At 43.9% G+C, this 17,513-nt stretch overlaps 1 protein-coding gene across 1 annotated transcript; it reads left to right on the top strand.

Moving 5' to 3' along the window:
* The first annotated feature begins 6,439 nt into the window (after nucleotides 1-6,439).
* On the top strand, nucleotides 6,440-14,137 carry LOC127293379 (ribonuclease TUDOR 1). Its single transcript, XM_051322977.2, has 17 exons — nucleotides 6,440-6,600; nucleotides 8,162-8,326; nucleotides 8,765-8,839; nucleotides 8,967-9,080; nucleotides 9,160-9,264; nucleotides 9,385-9,591; nucleotides 9,674-9,892; nucleotides 9,981-10,088; nucleotides 10,227-10,397; nucleotides 10,477-10,677; nucleotides 10,754-11,116; nucleotides 11,203-11,433; nucleotides 11,507-11,692; nucleotides 11,768-11,845; nucleotides 11,932-12,126; nucleotides 12,676-13,053; nucleotides 13,675-14,137. The coding sequence occupies exons 2-17, from the start codon at nucleotides 8,177-8,179 to the stop codon at nucleotides 13,861-13,863; spliced, it is 2,970 nt and encodes a 989-aa protein (XP_051178937.1). The 5' UTR covers nucleotides 6,440-6,600; nucleotides 8,162-8,176; the 3' UTR covers nucleotides 13,864-14,137.
* Nucleotides 14,138-17,513: the final 3,376 nt, after the last annotated feature.

A 17,513-nucleotide genomic window follows, 5' to 3' on the forward strand; every position in this document is an offset into this window, starting at 1 on the left:
CTTGGCCGAATCCTTGACTTTGTCTTGGCCCTTCTTCTTGTTGTTCTTGCTCTTGGACTTGTTCTTGTTATTGGAGTTGAATCCAAGTCCACTCTTGTCATTGGGGGATTGTTGCGCACTCAACATCTTGTCAAGTGCGGATTTCCCTTCATGACGCTTTTCCAAGTCTTTCTTCAAAGAAAGGACTTGGGCCTCGAGCTCTTTTATTTCCTCTACATGGTTAGTAGAAATACAAGTACTAGAGAAAGTAGAAGCTTCATTGTTAGAGCAACAAGGCAAAGTGAGTAATCCAACACAAGGTGTATCACTAGTTTAACTAGATGGATTACAAGGACTAGCACATGAAGATATAGCATTTGTAGTAGAGATTGTGCTAATGTCCACATGAGGCTCACAAGATGTTACCTTAGTGATACTAGCCTCATGAGCTAACTTTAGCCCATCATAGGAAATTAGAAGGTCATCATGAGAGCCCGAGAGCTTTTTATGACTTTCTTCCAATTCCCTATAATTGCTAGTTAGCAACTCAAGTTGAGCCCTTAGCTCAACATTCTCCTTTAAGGTCGATGCTTCACAAGAATTAGAGTTAGTAGCACAAGCATCAACAATAGTTTTCTCATTTTCATGCATTTAGGATTCAATTTTTTGTGTAAGCATGAAATTAGTATGCTTCTCATCTTTTAGCTCATGCTTGAGGAGAGTGAATCTCATTTCCCCATTTTCAACATGGGACTCCAACTCCACTATGGTTTCCCTATATTTATTCAAGGTATCCATAGAGTGTTCGAGATAAGCACGAGCTTCTTTATTACCACGAAGAGAAGCATATACCATTGCCATATCATGCACCAAGGTATTATGTTCTTCATCATTATCATCATCATCACTCTCATCATTAGAGGATGTGTTAGGAGTCAAAGTAGGAGATACCTTTGATCCATTTGCCATAAGGCACATGTGCATACCGGAGGATAAAGATGAAGGTATTCTTGAATCCTCATTTGAAATCATGTCTTGATCCATAGAGTGTTCGGTTTCCTCTACATTGTTAGTCAACAAGCAACTAGAGGAAATAGAAGCATTTTGATTATGGGAGCAAGACAAGGCAAGCATATCCTCATGAGATCTATGTAAGCAATTTACACATGATATGCAAGGACTATCAACACTAGCATGTAGATTATTTTCAATGCTAGATGTGTTTAAGTCCAAAGAGGAAACATTGCAATGAGATAGAGATGAAGAGTCATCACTATTGAGCACAATATCAACATTGCAATTTCCCTCACCACTCACCATATCATTACCTTGTGTCTTGCAACACGTTGGTGAAGTGGAAGAAGATGATGACTCATCGCGGCCGGAGGTGGAAGCAACTTGGAACTCTTCATGATGTGAAGGGGAAGAGAGCTCCTCGGAGTCACCACCGACCAAATGAGAAGTGGATCCACCAAACATTTCTTTAAGCTTGATCCACATCTCATGAGACGACTTTCGCTTTATATATATCAAGAACCTACGAAAATCGGGTCTCAAAGAGAATAAAAGCTCATTAGATACTTGAGCTTCAAGATGTAAGTTTTTCTCATCCTCTAAAGATAGATTTTGAGGATCCATCGGAGGAGAAAAACCTACATCTAGAAATTGCTCAATGTTTGGACACAAGGTCCGGAGTTTATAAAGCAAGCAATTTCGCCACAAATGATAATTTGTGCCATTAAAGACAATTGTGTCATTGTGCACTATACTAGCCGACATCTTTACTCTCAAGGCGGTGAAGCCTAAAACAAGGAGAGACCTTGCTCTGATACCAATTGAAAGATCGAGATGTCGCCTAGAGGGGGGGTGAATAGGCAATTACAAACTCTCGCGGATTTGTCTTGTAAGAATGCGGAATTAAACTATCGTTTAGTTTACAAGCACAAACCCTAAATATGCTAAGCTCAACTAAGTGTAACAATAGCAACTAGAGCTAAGCAAGATAGGCACAAGATATATGTAGCACAAGTGATAGCAAGATATATGTACTTCAAGCACGATGGCTATCACAAGGAAAGAGAGCTCGGGTATAGAAATAACCGAGGCACGCGGAGACGAGGATGTATTCCCGTGTTCCCTTGCTTTGCAACAAGGTACGTCACGTTTGGAGGAGTGGAGGTCCCACGAAGGATTCCCCGCGCCACGAAGGCTCACCCTATTCTCCGAACCACACCCACGAAGGATAATGGCCCTTTCCTTATGGTTAGCTTTTCCTCCGCTCCGGAGATGGCAAGCTCCACAACCACTTCACAAGCTCCACGAAGGAGAAGCCCGGGCCTCTTCACAATCTTCTTGAAGAGATCACCGGAGCACCAATCACCAAGCCAACTAGGAGGTTACCCTCCAAGAGTAACAAGCTCACGGTCTCTCACTCGAACAAATCGTGGTGGAGAGCTCAACACAATGCAATGATGCAAAGCAAGAACACCGGAGGTGTTCAAGTCCTTCACACTCAAATCCCACCAAAGCAACGAATGCTAGGATGAGATTGGAGAGGAAGAACAAGGGGAAAGTCAACCAAAGACTCCAAGATCTAGATCCCAAGAGATTCCCTCACTTAGAGAAGAAATGGTTTGGTGGAAGTGTAGATCTAGATCTCCTCTCTCAAATCCTCAAATATGAGCAAGAATGGTTGGAGGATTCAAGGGGAAGAGCAAGTTCTTCAAATAGTAGCAATGGAGGAGAGAGAATGGGAAGAACTGATTGCTCAAGGTGGAAGAAGGGCTATTTATAGTCTAGGGAGAAAAATAACCGTTGGGGAGAAAACCGAGTGAAAAACGGCTCAAAAACGAGTAAAAAAGATAGCCCAGCCGGCCAGCAGGCCGGCCGACCGGAGCCTGGGCCGGAGAGGCCGGTGGCCTGCCCGGTCGGACCGGCCCACCGACCGGGGCTGGGCAGAGGCGCGCTTGGGCGGCGGATAGGCGCGGCCGCGCGGGGCGAGCAGGTGGGCCGCGTGGGGCGCTAAGGCCCAGCCGGCGTGGAGGCTGGTCCGGCCGGAGCCGGCACCGGCGGGCCGGTCGGTGACCGGGCCAGCCGCCGGACGTGGGCCGAAAGCCCCCGGGAAGCAGCCCGGATGGCACCAGCCACCAGGCCGGTCGGTGACCGGGTGGGCTGACTCGCGGCCCGGCAGACCGGGCGGCCGGCCGGCTGCCACGCCTCTCTTTTTTTCTTTTCTTTTCTTTTTATCCTTTTCTCTTTTTCCCTTTTCTTTAATAACAAATGCTCCCGAACTCCGAATCGCATGAAACCAATTTTGTTTGGAAGATAACAACAAATGCTATCTTATGGAAAGTGAAAACCCAAGAATCTGTAGGAGGGGATTTTATCATGAATATAAAAGGTAGAACCTTATATCATGAATAAACGGTAAAATCACCCAACCTCGAAAACGCAATAGAAGATGCATGTGAACTCCGTTTTCGATGAACTTGGGCTTGTTGTAAAGCTAGCAACAAACTCAAGAACCTCACACCGAGAAATACCAAGAAGCAATAAGAATATGCAACGCATGCAAGGATTGAGCTCCCTAAGACGATGTGATCAAATTACCCAACCGGAAGCCCCTTTTGATAGTGCGGCTATCTATCCTATAATCCGGTCTCCCATCAACCACCTCGAGACCGGTAAAAGGAAAACCTATCAAGGTCATACCTTTGCCTTGCGCATCCCATCACTTCGTGTATACTCACAAATGCTCCCCCATACACCATGATGGGAAAGCTTCATTGATGCACATCTTCACATGTCCATTATCACCAAATGGACGGCAAGCTTCAAGCATGTGATCCACTCAAGATGCTCATCTTGAACTTGCCCAACTCAACCTTGTATCTTCTCATACTCACTTAAGATAGAGCATGGCTAATATTGAGTTCCACATAAGAACTCCATCTTCATTTCTTCTTCTTGATCATATCACATATATATCTTCATACCGATGATCTTGATGCCAATACACAAGGTATATCTTTATCTTCATGGCATCCATACTTGAATCCAACACATGGAGAGCAAGTAGTACCTATGGAATATTCCTTCATATAAACTCAATGAAAACATTAGTCCATAGGGGTTGTCATTAATTACCAAAACCACACATAGGGGCAATGTACCCTTACAAATAGACACGCATGTCTTTAACAAAAATTAAAGACAACCATTAGGCTCCTGCCGGTTGCCATAATACAATAATGAACATCTCATACATCAAATATAATCATCAGCACATCATGGCCATATCACATCACCAAACCCTGCAAAAACAAGTTAGACGCCTCTAATTTGGTTTGCATATTTTACGTGGTTTAGGGTTTTCGAGTAAGATCCAATCTACCTACGAACATGAACCACAACGGTGATACTAGTGTTGACAATAGAAGTGTAAATTACAATCTTCACTATGGTGGGAGAGACAGACACCCGTAAAGCCACTTATGCAATACAAGTTGCATGTCAAGCGTGGAGTAAGTCTCATGAGACGCGGTCATGTAAAGTTAGCCCGGGCCGCTTCATCCCACCATCCCGCAAGAAGCAAAGTACACAAACTAAAACAACAAGAGCATCACTGCCCACAAAACCATTGTGTTCTACTCGTGCAACAGATCTATGCATAGACATGGCTCTGATACCACTGATGGGGTTCGTAGCATAGAAAACAAAAATTTTCCTACCGCAAAGACGAATAAATCCAAGATCTAATCTATGGAACACCCAAGATCTAATCTACAAGATCGAAGCAACGAGATGGAGATGAGACTAACCCTCGAAGATTCCAAAGCCTACGAGATTAATCTCGTTGTTGGTGTAGACGATCGTCCCCGGTGCTGCAATCCGGCAGCACTTCCGTACTCGGTCGCGCGTACGGTGTCGATGAAGCTCCTTCCTCTCCCGTTCCAGCGGGCAGCTGAGGTGTGGTAGATCTCCTCCAAATTCCAGCAGCACGACGGCGTGGTGGTGGTAGTGGAGGAAGAAAAGCTGCAGGGCTTCGCCTAAGCCGGAGCAGCGTATGGTGGAGGGAGAGGCGGCCAGAGGAGGAGGAAATGGATGGGGGGTGTGGCCGGCCACCCCTCCCCTCTTTATATAGGGGGCCAGCCGGCCAAGGTGGCCCCCTTTCCCATCTAGGGTTGGGGGGGGGGGGGGGAGGGCGGCGGCCAAGAGGGGGAAGAGGGCTTTCCCCTCCCCCAAGTTGATCCCCCCTAGGAAACCCTAGGGGGTTGGCCGGCCTGGGCCTTGGGGCTATGTGCCCCTAGCCCATTAGGCCAGGGAGCATCCCCTCGGCCCATGCTAGGCCTCCTAGGTCGTGGGCCCCATGGTGGACCCCTCCAGAACCTTCTAGAACCTTCCAGTCAACCACCGGAAAAATCCCGAACATTTCTGAAACCCAGAAATCAACTTCCCTTATATGAATCTTATTCTCCGGACTATTCCGGACCTCCTCGTGACATCCTGGATCACATCCGATACTCCGAACAAACTTCGTCTTCATACCATATTCAAATCTACTTATGCGACATTGAACCTTAAGCGCGTCACCCTACGGTTCGCGAACTATGCAGACATGGTCGAGACTCCTCTCCGAGCAATAACCAATAGCGGGATCTAGAGATCCATAATGGCTCCCACATATTCAACGATGACTTAGTGATCGATTGAACCATTTACATACGATGTCAATTCCCTTTGTCACACGATATTTTACTTATCCGAGGTTTGATCATCGGTATCTCCATACCTCGTTCAACCTCGTTACTGACAAGTACTCTTTACTCGTACCGCGGTATGTCATCTCTTATGATCAAATCATATGCTTGCAAGCTAATCAGACGACATTCCACCGAGAGGGCCCAGAGTATATCTATCCGTCATCAGGATGGACAAATCCCACTATTGATCCATATGCCTCAACTCACACTTTCCAAATACTTAATCTCATCTTTATAACCACCCATTTACGCAATGACGTTTGATGTAATCAAAGTACCCTTCCGGTGTAAGTCATATATATCCCAAACTCTTAGGAAAATGGGAAATAAAAACATTCGCTAAGCCAAACCGATGGACGAATAAGGTTTCTAGAATACTAGATTTAATCTGTGGTGGATTAAAAGTACAACCACTTTTACCCTCTTTCTGTTGAGATGAACTTTGGACCAGAGTACGCAGAGCCACATCCGGCAGCTGCCATCGTAACAGAAAAGAACTCCAGATAGCAGCCGAGCACGCACGTATCCTCGTCATTCTTTTCCCTTTGTCACGTCACGAAATCTCTTTCCAGGGTACACGTCCCTAACTGCATAACGGCCCGCACGTTTGCAGTCCAGCCCAGGAGTTTGCAGTCCGCAGCCCAAAAAGAAGCTTCCCACCCAAAAGGCGTTAATAAAAAGGGAAGCTCCATCTACGTTTTATACTGCGTAGAAGCTCCCACTCCTGCAGTTTTTTTCCTCCCTCCTCCTAACTCGAGATCGGGATCAGAGATCATCCTCCTCCTCGGATCACGAGGCGGAGGCCAAACCCCACGGTGATCCCTCCCGCGGATCGGGAGGCGGAAGCCGCCACGCCAAGGTGAGAATCGCTGCCACCATCCTTCCCTCTCCTCTGTTACCGTCTCTCCTCGTCGCCGTGATTGGCTCCTCGAATTGATGAATCTGTATAAGTTGATGGACGGCGAATTGCTTGTTCTTGTCTGGCCTGATGCGCTCTACTTTCCTTTTCTGATCTCTTCCCGGGTGCAAGTTGCCTTCGAAGCTTTGGAGGCGTAATCTGTTCTGCTCTGTTCTGTTGTTTGATTTTGATTGCAGTTTTTTTTTCCGCCCGTTTTGCATCGGATTTTGTATATCTATATGCGGTACATGTTGAGATTGGTTCATCCGGAGTGTTTCTGATTCGTTTGTTTGTTGCTATATTTTGTATATCTTGTCCTAGCGATAGTTCCGTATACTGTAAGGCGCCGATTCTGTTCGATCCGGTTGAAAGTAATATCGATTTATTTTTTCGGGCATTAACGTAGATCTACTGTTTTCTACATGCAAATAATTAATGTCAATACTACAAAGATGGTAGTACGGGACAGTAGGATATCGGCAGTAAGAATCTGATTTGTACTCACTCCGTTCCCTATTAATTGACTCTGATTTAGTACACCGCTGTACTAAATCAGAGTTAATTAATACTAGGAAACAGTGGGAGTAGAAACCTGAAGTGGTCAGCAGGTAGGCAGTACATCGTGTCAGGTTCTTATCCTACGTAGGAAATTGTATAGTATGAGGATGTTCCTGTAAAAGGAAACTTGGAAAACCTGCACCAGCAAGATTTCGCCTACCCTGAAATCCTGCAAGAGTCCCACCAATCCCTGTCGTCACTCATAGTCGACCTTCCTGACATGTCTCAGAGCAGATGGAGGCAGAGCAATGCATGCTAAACATGCAACTCTAAGTCTAATTACTTGCAAAAAAAAACCCAACCGTATATGTAAAAGACGGAACACTATTAAATGTGTTCTGTAGGAATTCCGATATCTATCAAGCCTAACCAATTTTTGCGAGACAAACACAAAATTTACAGTCGTGCTGCAGCAGAATCCCAAACCTCCAGTTACGTGACCCTGACAGAGTTCACCACCAGAGGCCCACCGGGTCGCAGATCTGGAGGCTTAACCATGACTAAGTGGCTAGGTTTGGTCGAACCCAGAACAGTTGGACTCTTGCAGCCCGTATCTTTCTGGTGCACTGTCTCCTTTTACAGGGACATGTTCGTTTTTAGAAACAGCGGTGTAGATAAGGGTCTGGTTGATGTCAATTCACTTTCTTACATATATTCGTGGTGTTACTTGTGATATTCCTTCTGCTGTCTCTTGCTGTTTGTGTAGGATTGATATTGAGTATCTGTATCATAATAGGACTGTTGTAGGATTGGATTTGTGAGAATTGTCGGCATTGTGATGATTAATTATCTTTAATTAATTCAACATATGATCTTTTTTTTCCATCGTTCTAGTCACCTACACCTTGTGAAATCCAAATGCAAAGAAAATTATAAATTGTTCTATTAAAATAAGAATTGTGGAAGAGGACTCAACTAAATTTGGCTAAACAGCTAATGGAATTGCATTTCCTTTTAAATGCAGTATATAGCTGCTATCATGGCATCAAACACAGGAGCTTCAGGATGGCTAAGGGGTAAGGTGAAGGCCGTGACTTCTGGGGACTGTCTTCTCATCATGGGGAGCACAAAGGCAGAGATCCCGCCAGAGAAGTCCATCACTCTGTCGTATCTTATGGCCCCAAGGCTGGTAAGGTTTCTTTTTGTGTGTGAATGAAGGCTGCTAAAATTCAATCTGCACTTTTTGTCGACATTGGTTTGGCATTTTAACTTACTGCTTGTCTTCATTGTGCAATCAATTTAGGAAACTCATTGTTTAATCTATAACCTTGTGCCTGTTTCTTCCCTTTTTTCTGTAGTGAAATAGGTTTCCGTGTTATGCTTGGTAGCCAATGGAAGCTCATATTTTAACTGGAATTTCTTCTGGAAGCTCATATTTTAACTGGAATTTCTTCTCATTATTGCGTTATTATTCTTACTGTTTTATAGCGTTTTCCTCATATAGTTTAACATTTATGGATGCACTTATAATAAAGTTGTTGATATTTGTTGCACAACTCTTACATTTTTTTTAGTGTTTTCTCCCTTTGTGCTTGCCTATTGATTCTGAAAGTTCATGTTGCTCTAGGCTCGTCGTAATGGAGTGGATGAACCATTTGCTTGGGAAAGCAGAGAGTTTCTGAGGAAACACTGCATAGGAAAGGTACACCATGTGAAAATGAAATCCTCTTTTTTCTATTCCAGAATCTCCTAGTCATATAGTATATTCAGTGTATTCACATGAGACCTTCTCTTTTCTATTGAAAATTAAAAACTAAAACATATTGCAGGAGGTCACATTTAGAGTGGATTACACAGCTCCCAACATTGGACGAGAATTCGGCACTGTTTACCTCGGTGACAAGAATGTTGCCTACTTGGTAGTTGCTGCAGGATGGGCAAGGGTGATGATCATTTAATTTTTCTTCAATTGTTTAGTTGTGCTAAATGTTTCGGTAGTTTAAATCTTATTTGCTTGTTCAGGTAAAGGAGCAAGGCCCGAAGGGGGGTGAACAAAGCCCATCGCTTGCTGAGCTGCAAAGGTTGGAGGACCTTGCTAAGGAACAGGGTTTAGGGCGTTGGAGCAAGGTCGGTTTTCTTGGGGGTTCCTCCTGTCCTGCAGCCATCATTTTTTGAATTCCATGGCTACAAATATTCAATTGAATGATGACTATCTTTTGTATGCATTAATTCTCTGCCAACTTATAGGAACCTGGTGCTGCTGAAGAATCTATAAGAGATCTTCCACCATCAGCAATTGGTGAGTCGAGTGGTTTTGATGCGAAGGGTTTTGTGGTTGAGAATAAAGGCAAGAGTTTGGAAGCAGTTGTCGAACAAGTTCGCGATGGCAGTACCGTTCGTGTTTACCTGCTCCCAAGTTTCCAATTTGTACAGATCTATGTTGCTGGAGTACAGGTGTGCCTATCATATATAGTTTTTATTTCCTTCCATACGTATTCACCTTTAGAAGGTAAACATTAGGAACTGTGAAACGTAGGCTCCATCCATGGGGAGACGCCCACCGAATCCAGCTGTTGTTGCGGAAGCAGATGGCACTGCCGAAGACACTGCAAATGGTGAAGATTCTGTGGAAGCTCCTGCACCACTGACAACAGCACAGAGGCTTGCTGCATCGGCAGTCTCTACTGAAATTCCACCAGATAGTTGGGGAAGACAGGCTAAACACTTCACAGAGACTCGAGTTCTGAACAGAGATGTAAGCCACCTTTTGTTTCAATTTTTCCCATCTTTGGAGTCAATGTTTACCATCTTTCATCATTTTTTGTTTGTATTTTTTTTTGTAGGTGAGGATTGTGGTCGAGGGCACAGATACTTATAACAATATAATTGGTTCGGTGTATTACCCTGACGGTGATACCGCAAAGGACTTGTCCCTTGAGCTTGTCAAAAATGTATGACTAACTGTTTATCCATACCCATGTTGAGTTCACATTATTCATTCTAAGAAGCAAGCTTTGCTAAATTGCTTCTGTGAATTGTTGGACCTTTTCATATCGAAATTGTTCTGTAACCTCCCCTTCCCATTACAGGGACTTGCGAAATATGTTGAGTGGAGTGCGAACATGCTAGATATTGAAGTCAAAATAAAGCTGAAGAATGCCGAACTTCAGGCAAAAGATGAAAAGCTTAGAATGTGGAATGCATTTAAGCCACCAGTGACAGACTCGAAGCCTATCCATGACCAGAAATTCACTGGAAAAGTGGGTTTGCACCTTCTCAGTGTTTTTATCATAATTCATGTGACTGTAACTAAATTGGTTCATGTTGATGTCTTCATAGGTGGTGGAAGTGGTCAGCGGTGATTGTATTATTGTTGCTGACGATGCTGCTCCACTTGGCAGTCCTTTAGCAGAACGGCGGGTTAATCTGTCTAGTATTAGAGCTCCTAAGCTAGGCAATCCTCGCAGAGAGGACTATCAGCCTGTCAAATTTGCTCGTGAATCTAAGGAGTTTTTGCGCACACGGTTGATTGGCAAACAAGTATGTGTTGGGCTTGCCTTCTGACTGAAGTTACAATGGTGAAAAAGTTATTGATGTTTTTTTTCCAAAATTTCAGGTGAGTGTGGAAATGGAATATTCTAGAAGGATCAGCACCATGGATGGACAGAATGGTGTGCCCGCAACAAAGATGGCTGATACCAGAGTTTTGGATTATGGTTCGGTTTTTCAAGCTTCGCCATCACAGGCTGGCGGAGATGACACATCGTCTATTCCGAGCACAGGAAACCAGCCTAGAATTAATGTTGCTGAGCTTTTGCTCTCGCGGGGATTTGCTAATATATCGAAACACCGTGACTATGAGGAAAGATCACATTATTTTGATGTTCTATTAGCTGCTCACTCACGTGCTGAGAAAGGGAAGAAAGGACTCCATTCTGACAAGATTCCTCCTGCGATGCATATAACTGATTTAACGATGGTTTGAAACTTTTGCTTGCGCCATTAGTTATCTTTGACATTTGCTCCACACATTTATTAGCTTATAATCAATGAATATCGCCTCAGGTAAATGCTAAGAAGGCCAAAGACTTCCTTCCATTCCTACAGCGGAGTAGGAGGCACACAGCCATTGTTGAATATGTTTTCAGTGGCCATCGTTTCAAACTTACAATTCCAAAGGAGACTTGCAGCATCGCCTTTTCATTGTCCGGTGTTAGATGCCCTGGTAAAGATGAGCCCTACTCGAGTGAAGCTATTGCTTTGATGAGGAGGATGATTCTACAGCGTGATGTTGAGGTATGAACTTAGGTACCTCTCTAGTTTGTCCATATCTCCCATCTTCCATTTCTAATAGCAAATCAATTTGCAGATTGAGGTGGAGGCAGTTGATAGAACTGGAACATTTATAGGGTCCTTGTGGGAGTCCAAGACCAACATGTCTTCTGTTCTTTTGGAGGCTGGCTTGGCCAAGATTAGTTCATTTGCGTTGGATAGGATTCCAGATGCTCATGTTCTCACAAGAGCGGAAAAGTCTGCAAAGCAGCAGAAACTGAAGGTAACTCTTTTTTCATCTTTGAGTACCTGATGAGTACCTGATTAGTTTTTTTGTTACTGACACCTCTTTATCAAGATATGGGAGAACTACGTTGAGGGTGAAGTAGTTTCAAATGGAGCAGCCTCTGCATCCAAACAAAAAGAAATTCTTAAGGTTTGTTGATGAGAAAATATTGGAACATAGTACATATTTGTCGTTGCTAACAATAGTGCTGACATGGCTATAATACCTTACTCCAGGTTGTTGCTACTGAGGTTCTTGGTGGTGGAAAGTTCTATGCCCAGGCAGTTGGTGACCAGAGAGTATCTTCCATTCAACAACAGCTTGCATCGTTGAAACTTAAAGATGCACCAGTCATTGGTGCTTTTAATCCTGTGAAGGGAGAGATAGTCCTTGCTCAGTTTAGCCTCGACAACTCCTGGAATAGAGCCATGGTATGGATACAGTTAATTTACTCATGTTGAAACTAACCAAATATTCTTCAAGGTCATAGATTGCACTAAGCTCAAATGCTCATTATCTTATTGTTTCTTGCAACTTCATTGAAAGTTTGTTTGCTATATCTAATTATTTAAAGTTCTCCCTGTAAACAGTATGTTGTGCCCTTAGTTTAAGATATCTACCGAGTCAAACTGTGTTCTTAATTACTTCCAGCTTTACAATTGGTTATACATTTCAGACAGTGGCTCAGGCCTATACCTGTCATTAGCCATTTAACTTGATGTCCATTCAACAAATATCAGTGTCTACATGAGCCAGTGGACCTTGAGAATTGGCGTGCCCGTTTCATTAATTTCAATTAATTATTTTCCTAAAATAAAACTATTGTTTTTCATGTTGAACAATTACTATTCTCCTGCTAAAATTACCATGTTATAAAATACTTCTTGTTGAAGTTCCGATGGCTACTTAGTTTAAGGTTTTTCACAGATACTGAAATGACCAGTATACTAATTGAAGCATTTCCGTTATATCACCTGCAGATTGTTAATGGACCTCGAGGAGCTGTAGAGTCTGTAGATGACAAGTTTGAAGTATTCTACATTGATTTTGGTAACCAGGAAGTGGTTCCTTACAGTCGCATACGGCCTGCAGACCCATCAATATCCTCCTCTCCTGCTCTTGCTCAGCTGTGCAGTCTTGCCTTCATAAAAGTACCTGGTCTGGAAGATGATTGTGGTCAGGAAGCAGCCGAGTATCTTAGTGAACGCCTTCTCAGCAGTTCAAAACAGTACCAGGCAATGATTGAAGAGCGTGACACTTCTGGTGGAAAATCAAGGGGACAGGGCACTGGAACTATTCTCATTGTGACTCTTGTTGACCCTGAGACAGAATCCAGCATAAATGCTGCTATGCTTGAGGTTTGTGCTACTGACTGTTATGCATTATGAATTGCTCATGAGCTTATGTTTAGTGTCTAGGGAGTTTCTGCGAAGTCAGTCTGCTTTGATCTTTCCACAAGGATCTTTCTTTATGAAAATAGTTTTACATGATATGAAAATAGGTTGTAGAATATCACTCAAGCAGTTTGAGTAGGTTTATAACAATAATTTATAACAATAACTCAAGAGTGGCTCACTTTTCTTTTGCGACTAGTGTTGACCTTGAAAACTGAAAAGGATACAAGATTAAGGCAATGTATTTGTCCTTGTCTGTGCTGTTTTTTGTTTGCAAATGTTACTTCGGAAATGCTTTACATTTCATTTGTTATCCACTAGTTCTTTAAGCTTGAAAAAACGTTTTGTGGAGTAGATGGCCGCTGTGTCTTAGAAAATCAATGGCACCGTAATATATATATATGAATCCAAACTCTAAAATCATTGCATTTAATATTATTAAAAAGTGGAAGCACTGGTATCAGTTACAGCTTACTCTAGTTTATATGACATGTTAATTATATTTCAATGATATTCGACATATATAACTTCTGAAAATTCATATTATGTATTTTCATTCGTAACATGCTCATTCTGGATGTGCAGGAAGGGCTTGCTCGGCTTGAAAGAAGCAAGAGATGGGACACCATGGAGAGGAAGACAGCCCTCAAGAACCTGGAAGAGTTCCAGGAGAAAGCAAAGAAGCAAAGGGTGGGGCTGTGGATCTATGGAGATGTCGATTCCGACGAGGATGAGCAAGCTCCAGGAGGAAGGAAACCTGTAGCGCGTCGGTAGATGAGAGAAGACGGCTGCTGAAGATAGTGGCGTGGTCATGGTTTAGCTTTGAAGTTTTGGACGCCAAGCGGAACTCAGACAGAGAGCTTATATGGAAATTAGGGAGAGGTATTATTTATGCAGTTAGAACAGAACTATACATTGTTTTTCCCCCAAGCTTAATAAGGTCGCGTCCTCTTGGACTGCATTTCTTTGTAGACAGAACCTATAAAATTGAGAATTGCAGCCAATGGTAATTCAGGATTTGAATTATATACCAACAAAGTAACTTGTACGTTCTGCTGTCCTCGTTGCTGTTGATCTGACGATCTTTTTTCATTATGCATTCTGCTCTGAAAGATGTTCCCCTCTTTGTTGCGAGACAGCGGAATCTGATTAGTCATGTGTTCTTGAAAAGAGCACCATTTTGAAGTTGGAGAGGAAAGGTTATATTTCTTCTTCATGAGAAGAGATATCCATACTGGAACTAAGAGAGGCGGTCTCTGCATTTTGGATTCTTCCCTTGAAGAATCAAATAGGGGTTGTCTACCTAGTGGCAATAAGGTGGGGAACCCAACGTCTTGGTCATATCTCACACATTTTGAACATAGAGTTAAGACTTTGATTAATTCTAGCATTCTGAACTTCCAGCGAAGAGGCTTGTATCATGGGTGGTCATTGTTTGTGGTGAATTACCTAGATCCAGTGACAATCTCAGACCAGTTGGTTTGTCCGATGATGGTGGTCATGCGTCGTTATCCCCTTAAGGGCATCGTGTGTTTGAAGTTTGCGGTGGCCAGAGCGACAGGTGGAGGGAATTGTGGATGCAAAGGTGTCGGCTATAGATCCAATGACGCCACAAATTGTGTGACAACGATGACAGTGGCGAGCAGAGCCAAGTCATGTCACCGTTTGTACATCACGTTTTTGGGTTACTGTGAAATGGTTTAGTTGGAGTCCTATGCCTCTAGGCGGTATGCAACATTCTCCCGTGAAGCTCATCGAGGCGGATTGTTTGGCATGGGGGCTCGATTAGGTTGTGACGAGGGAGCCGATGGTCGTGTTTGATGACGATATATTGCTGCTTCTGTAGCAGTTTATGACCGGTTTTGTGGTAATTAAGAGGGTATAATTCCAAAAACTGCAAATGGAGACTGTGTTACATGTAGCTTTTTTACTTTTAAAAAATTGAAAGTTATATTTTGAAGTAAAAAAAAGTTCTAGATGTAGCCAATGATGTACGCTACAAACATGTAAAATCTCAATTTGAAATTCTTCATATTCTAGGCTACATAAAAATAACAAATTCTAGCAAGTTTTACAGTTTTGAAATGTGCAGTACTTAGATCCACATATTTGTCACTTTGTGTAGCCTAAAATATAACGAATTCCACATTAAGATTTTGCATGTTTGTAGATTTCATCACTGGCTACGTACAAGATTCTTTGTCAAAAAAAATTGATACTTAAAATATGATTTCTAAATATTTAAAAATAAAGGGCTATATGTAGCTCGGCCTCCATTCTTCCACTCTTGGTATAATTATATTCTTCTTATTAATGAGATGAGGCATTTTTTCTCCGTTTAAAAACATATATTGTGTATTGTTCATTGCTGATTAGGAGAAACAGATGTACCAATGCAGTCTTAATAAGAACAGGTCAAAGGATTTCTACATGTTGAGAACGGAAAAAACTTAAGTGTAAGATTGTTAACCTTAGAAAAAACGTTCTTCCCGGTCAAACCTTATAAAATGTCACACGGTACCACCAACGGAGCATTAACGGTTTCTGTTCATACTTCACAATATTTTGCGCAGTTAAGTTTGATTGCGTTATGTTTCTCAGCTAAGGGAATAATAGGATTCGGATACTAGTCCTACTCGAACTGGCGATCGGATAGAGCCTAGAGCCGAGCATGCCTATTTAGCAGAGGCACCCGGTGCGCGCGCGGACGGATCGATACATTCACACCGAACTTGTTTTCCTCTCTTCTAGACTCCCACACGACTCCTCGGCGACGGGAGCAATCACGCGATCGATGGCGGCAGCAGAGTCGTCCGGCGCCGAGCGCCTGAGACTGATGTGCAGCCACGGCGGCCGCTTCCTGCCCTGCGGCCCGGACGGTGCGATCCGGTACGTGGGAGGCGAGACGCGCGTCATCGTCGTGCCGCGCGAGGTCTCGTTCCACGAGCTGGCGGCGAAGCTGGGAGAGTTGGCCGGCGTCAAGACGGTGTCAGCGGCCAGGTACCGCCTCGCGGACGACGACGACGGCGTGCTCGTGTCGGTGACCTGCGACGAGGAGCTCGCCCACATGCGCGACGAGTACGACCGCCTCAGGGCGACGCGCTCGTCCGCGAGCTTCCGCGTGTTCTTCTCCGGCGTTGATGTCCGGCCGTGTGCGGCGGCGTCGTCGTCAGGGCGTCCCCCGCTGGCGCCCAGGATGAGGCGTGTGCACAGCGATCAGGCGCTTGTCGCGCCCGCACGCCTGAACTGCGGCGCCGCTCCAGCGCCGATGCGGCGCGTGCAGAGCGCGCAGGAGTTCGCCCGGTGCAGCCGCTTCCAGCCGTGCTGCCGGGACTACGACAGGCGCCACCAGTGCTACTGCAGATGCCACCGCCTCCACGACCAGTACAGGCCCGTGCCGGCGCCGCCGATGTGCCCACCGCCCTCCATGTCCAAGAAGGCGCAAGGTACGACCCCGGCAGGCCAAGAACCTGCTCCCGAGGTTTCGCTAGCGAAGACGACAGGTCGAGTGGTCTCCGGAGTTGCCACCGAGGCAGTGATGAAGAGGAGTAGCAGCGATCGCAAGGCGGAGGAGCCGAACAGGAGGGCAATCTGGGAATTCGAGTGACAGATAGTTAGGGTTTAGTTTCTTGGTCAGCAGGCCGAATTGTAAATGTTGTTTTCCCCTCTCAAGTTTGTGATTGTCAGAAAAAGAGACACTAAAGAAATTATCCTCTGCAAGCAAGAAAAGAAGCTGCAAAATTACGTAGCTGGTTGATGGAATTCCTCTGCTTTTCGTCCAAGATCAAGGTAATTTGAGGATTCATTGCTTATGATCGGCCATAGCATAGATTGTGTTAATGGTTTGGCTCATGTCATCTGCATATATATTAGCATTGCTTTGATTCACAATTATAAGGCGACGGCAATATTCATAAAAATAAGAATAGTGAGTTCTAGTTTATATCTCCTAGTTCCACACAGCAGATTTTTATCGGGATTACCCCCAGTTAGTGTAAATTCTGTAACTTTTACCCATTCTCTGAAAGAGGGTTAATCCAACAGGCTAAGACATGCCCCCTTCTGATGAATTTTGAGCTCTGAAAGAAGGTTGATCCAACATGTAGAAAAATTTAGTGTACTTTGCAGAAAAGACATTGACATATAGTATGGTACTATATATAGGTAACTCATATTATGAATTTTTCCCTCAAAAGACGTAAAGTATGTACTCATAAGCTTGGATGGATTTCTAAATTTGAAATGACAACCCTTTTTAGTATCCTTTCTATATAGTTTTTTTTCATGCTTCCATCTTTTTGGATTCATCTTCTATCTAAATATTGATGGAAAAAATATCTCCCACCTGTCATAAGGTCAAAGGAGTATTGCGTAGTAAGAAAGATGGACTTCACGGACAAAGTGATTGAGACAGATGCTCTTGA

Source organism: Lolium perenne, chromosome 4 (assembly GCF_019359855.2).
Source record: "Lolium perenne isolate Kyuss_39 chromosome 4, Kyuss_2.0, whole genome shotgun sequence".
Lineage (NCBI taxonomy): Eukaryota > Viridiplantae > Streptophyta > Magnoliopsida > Poales > Poaceae > Lolium > Lolium perenne.

What these genes read in the sequence shown, in the direction of transcription:
- LOC127293379 (XM_051322977.2), top strand. Translation starts at nt 8,177, where the DNA reads ATGGCATCAAACACAGGAGCTTCAGGATGGCTAAGGGGTAAGGTGAAG. An exon ending in CTCGAGTTCTGAACAGAGAT is followed by an intron (nt 9,893 to 9,980) that starts GTAAGCCACCTT and finishes TTTTTTTTGTAG; the next exon opens with GTGAGGATTGTGGTCGAGGG. An exon ending in ATATAACTGATTTAACGATG is followed by an intron (nt 11,117 to 11,202) that starts GTTTGAAACTTT and finishes ATATCGCCTCAG; the next exon opens with GTAAATGCTAAGAAGGCCAA.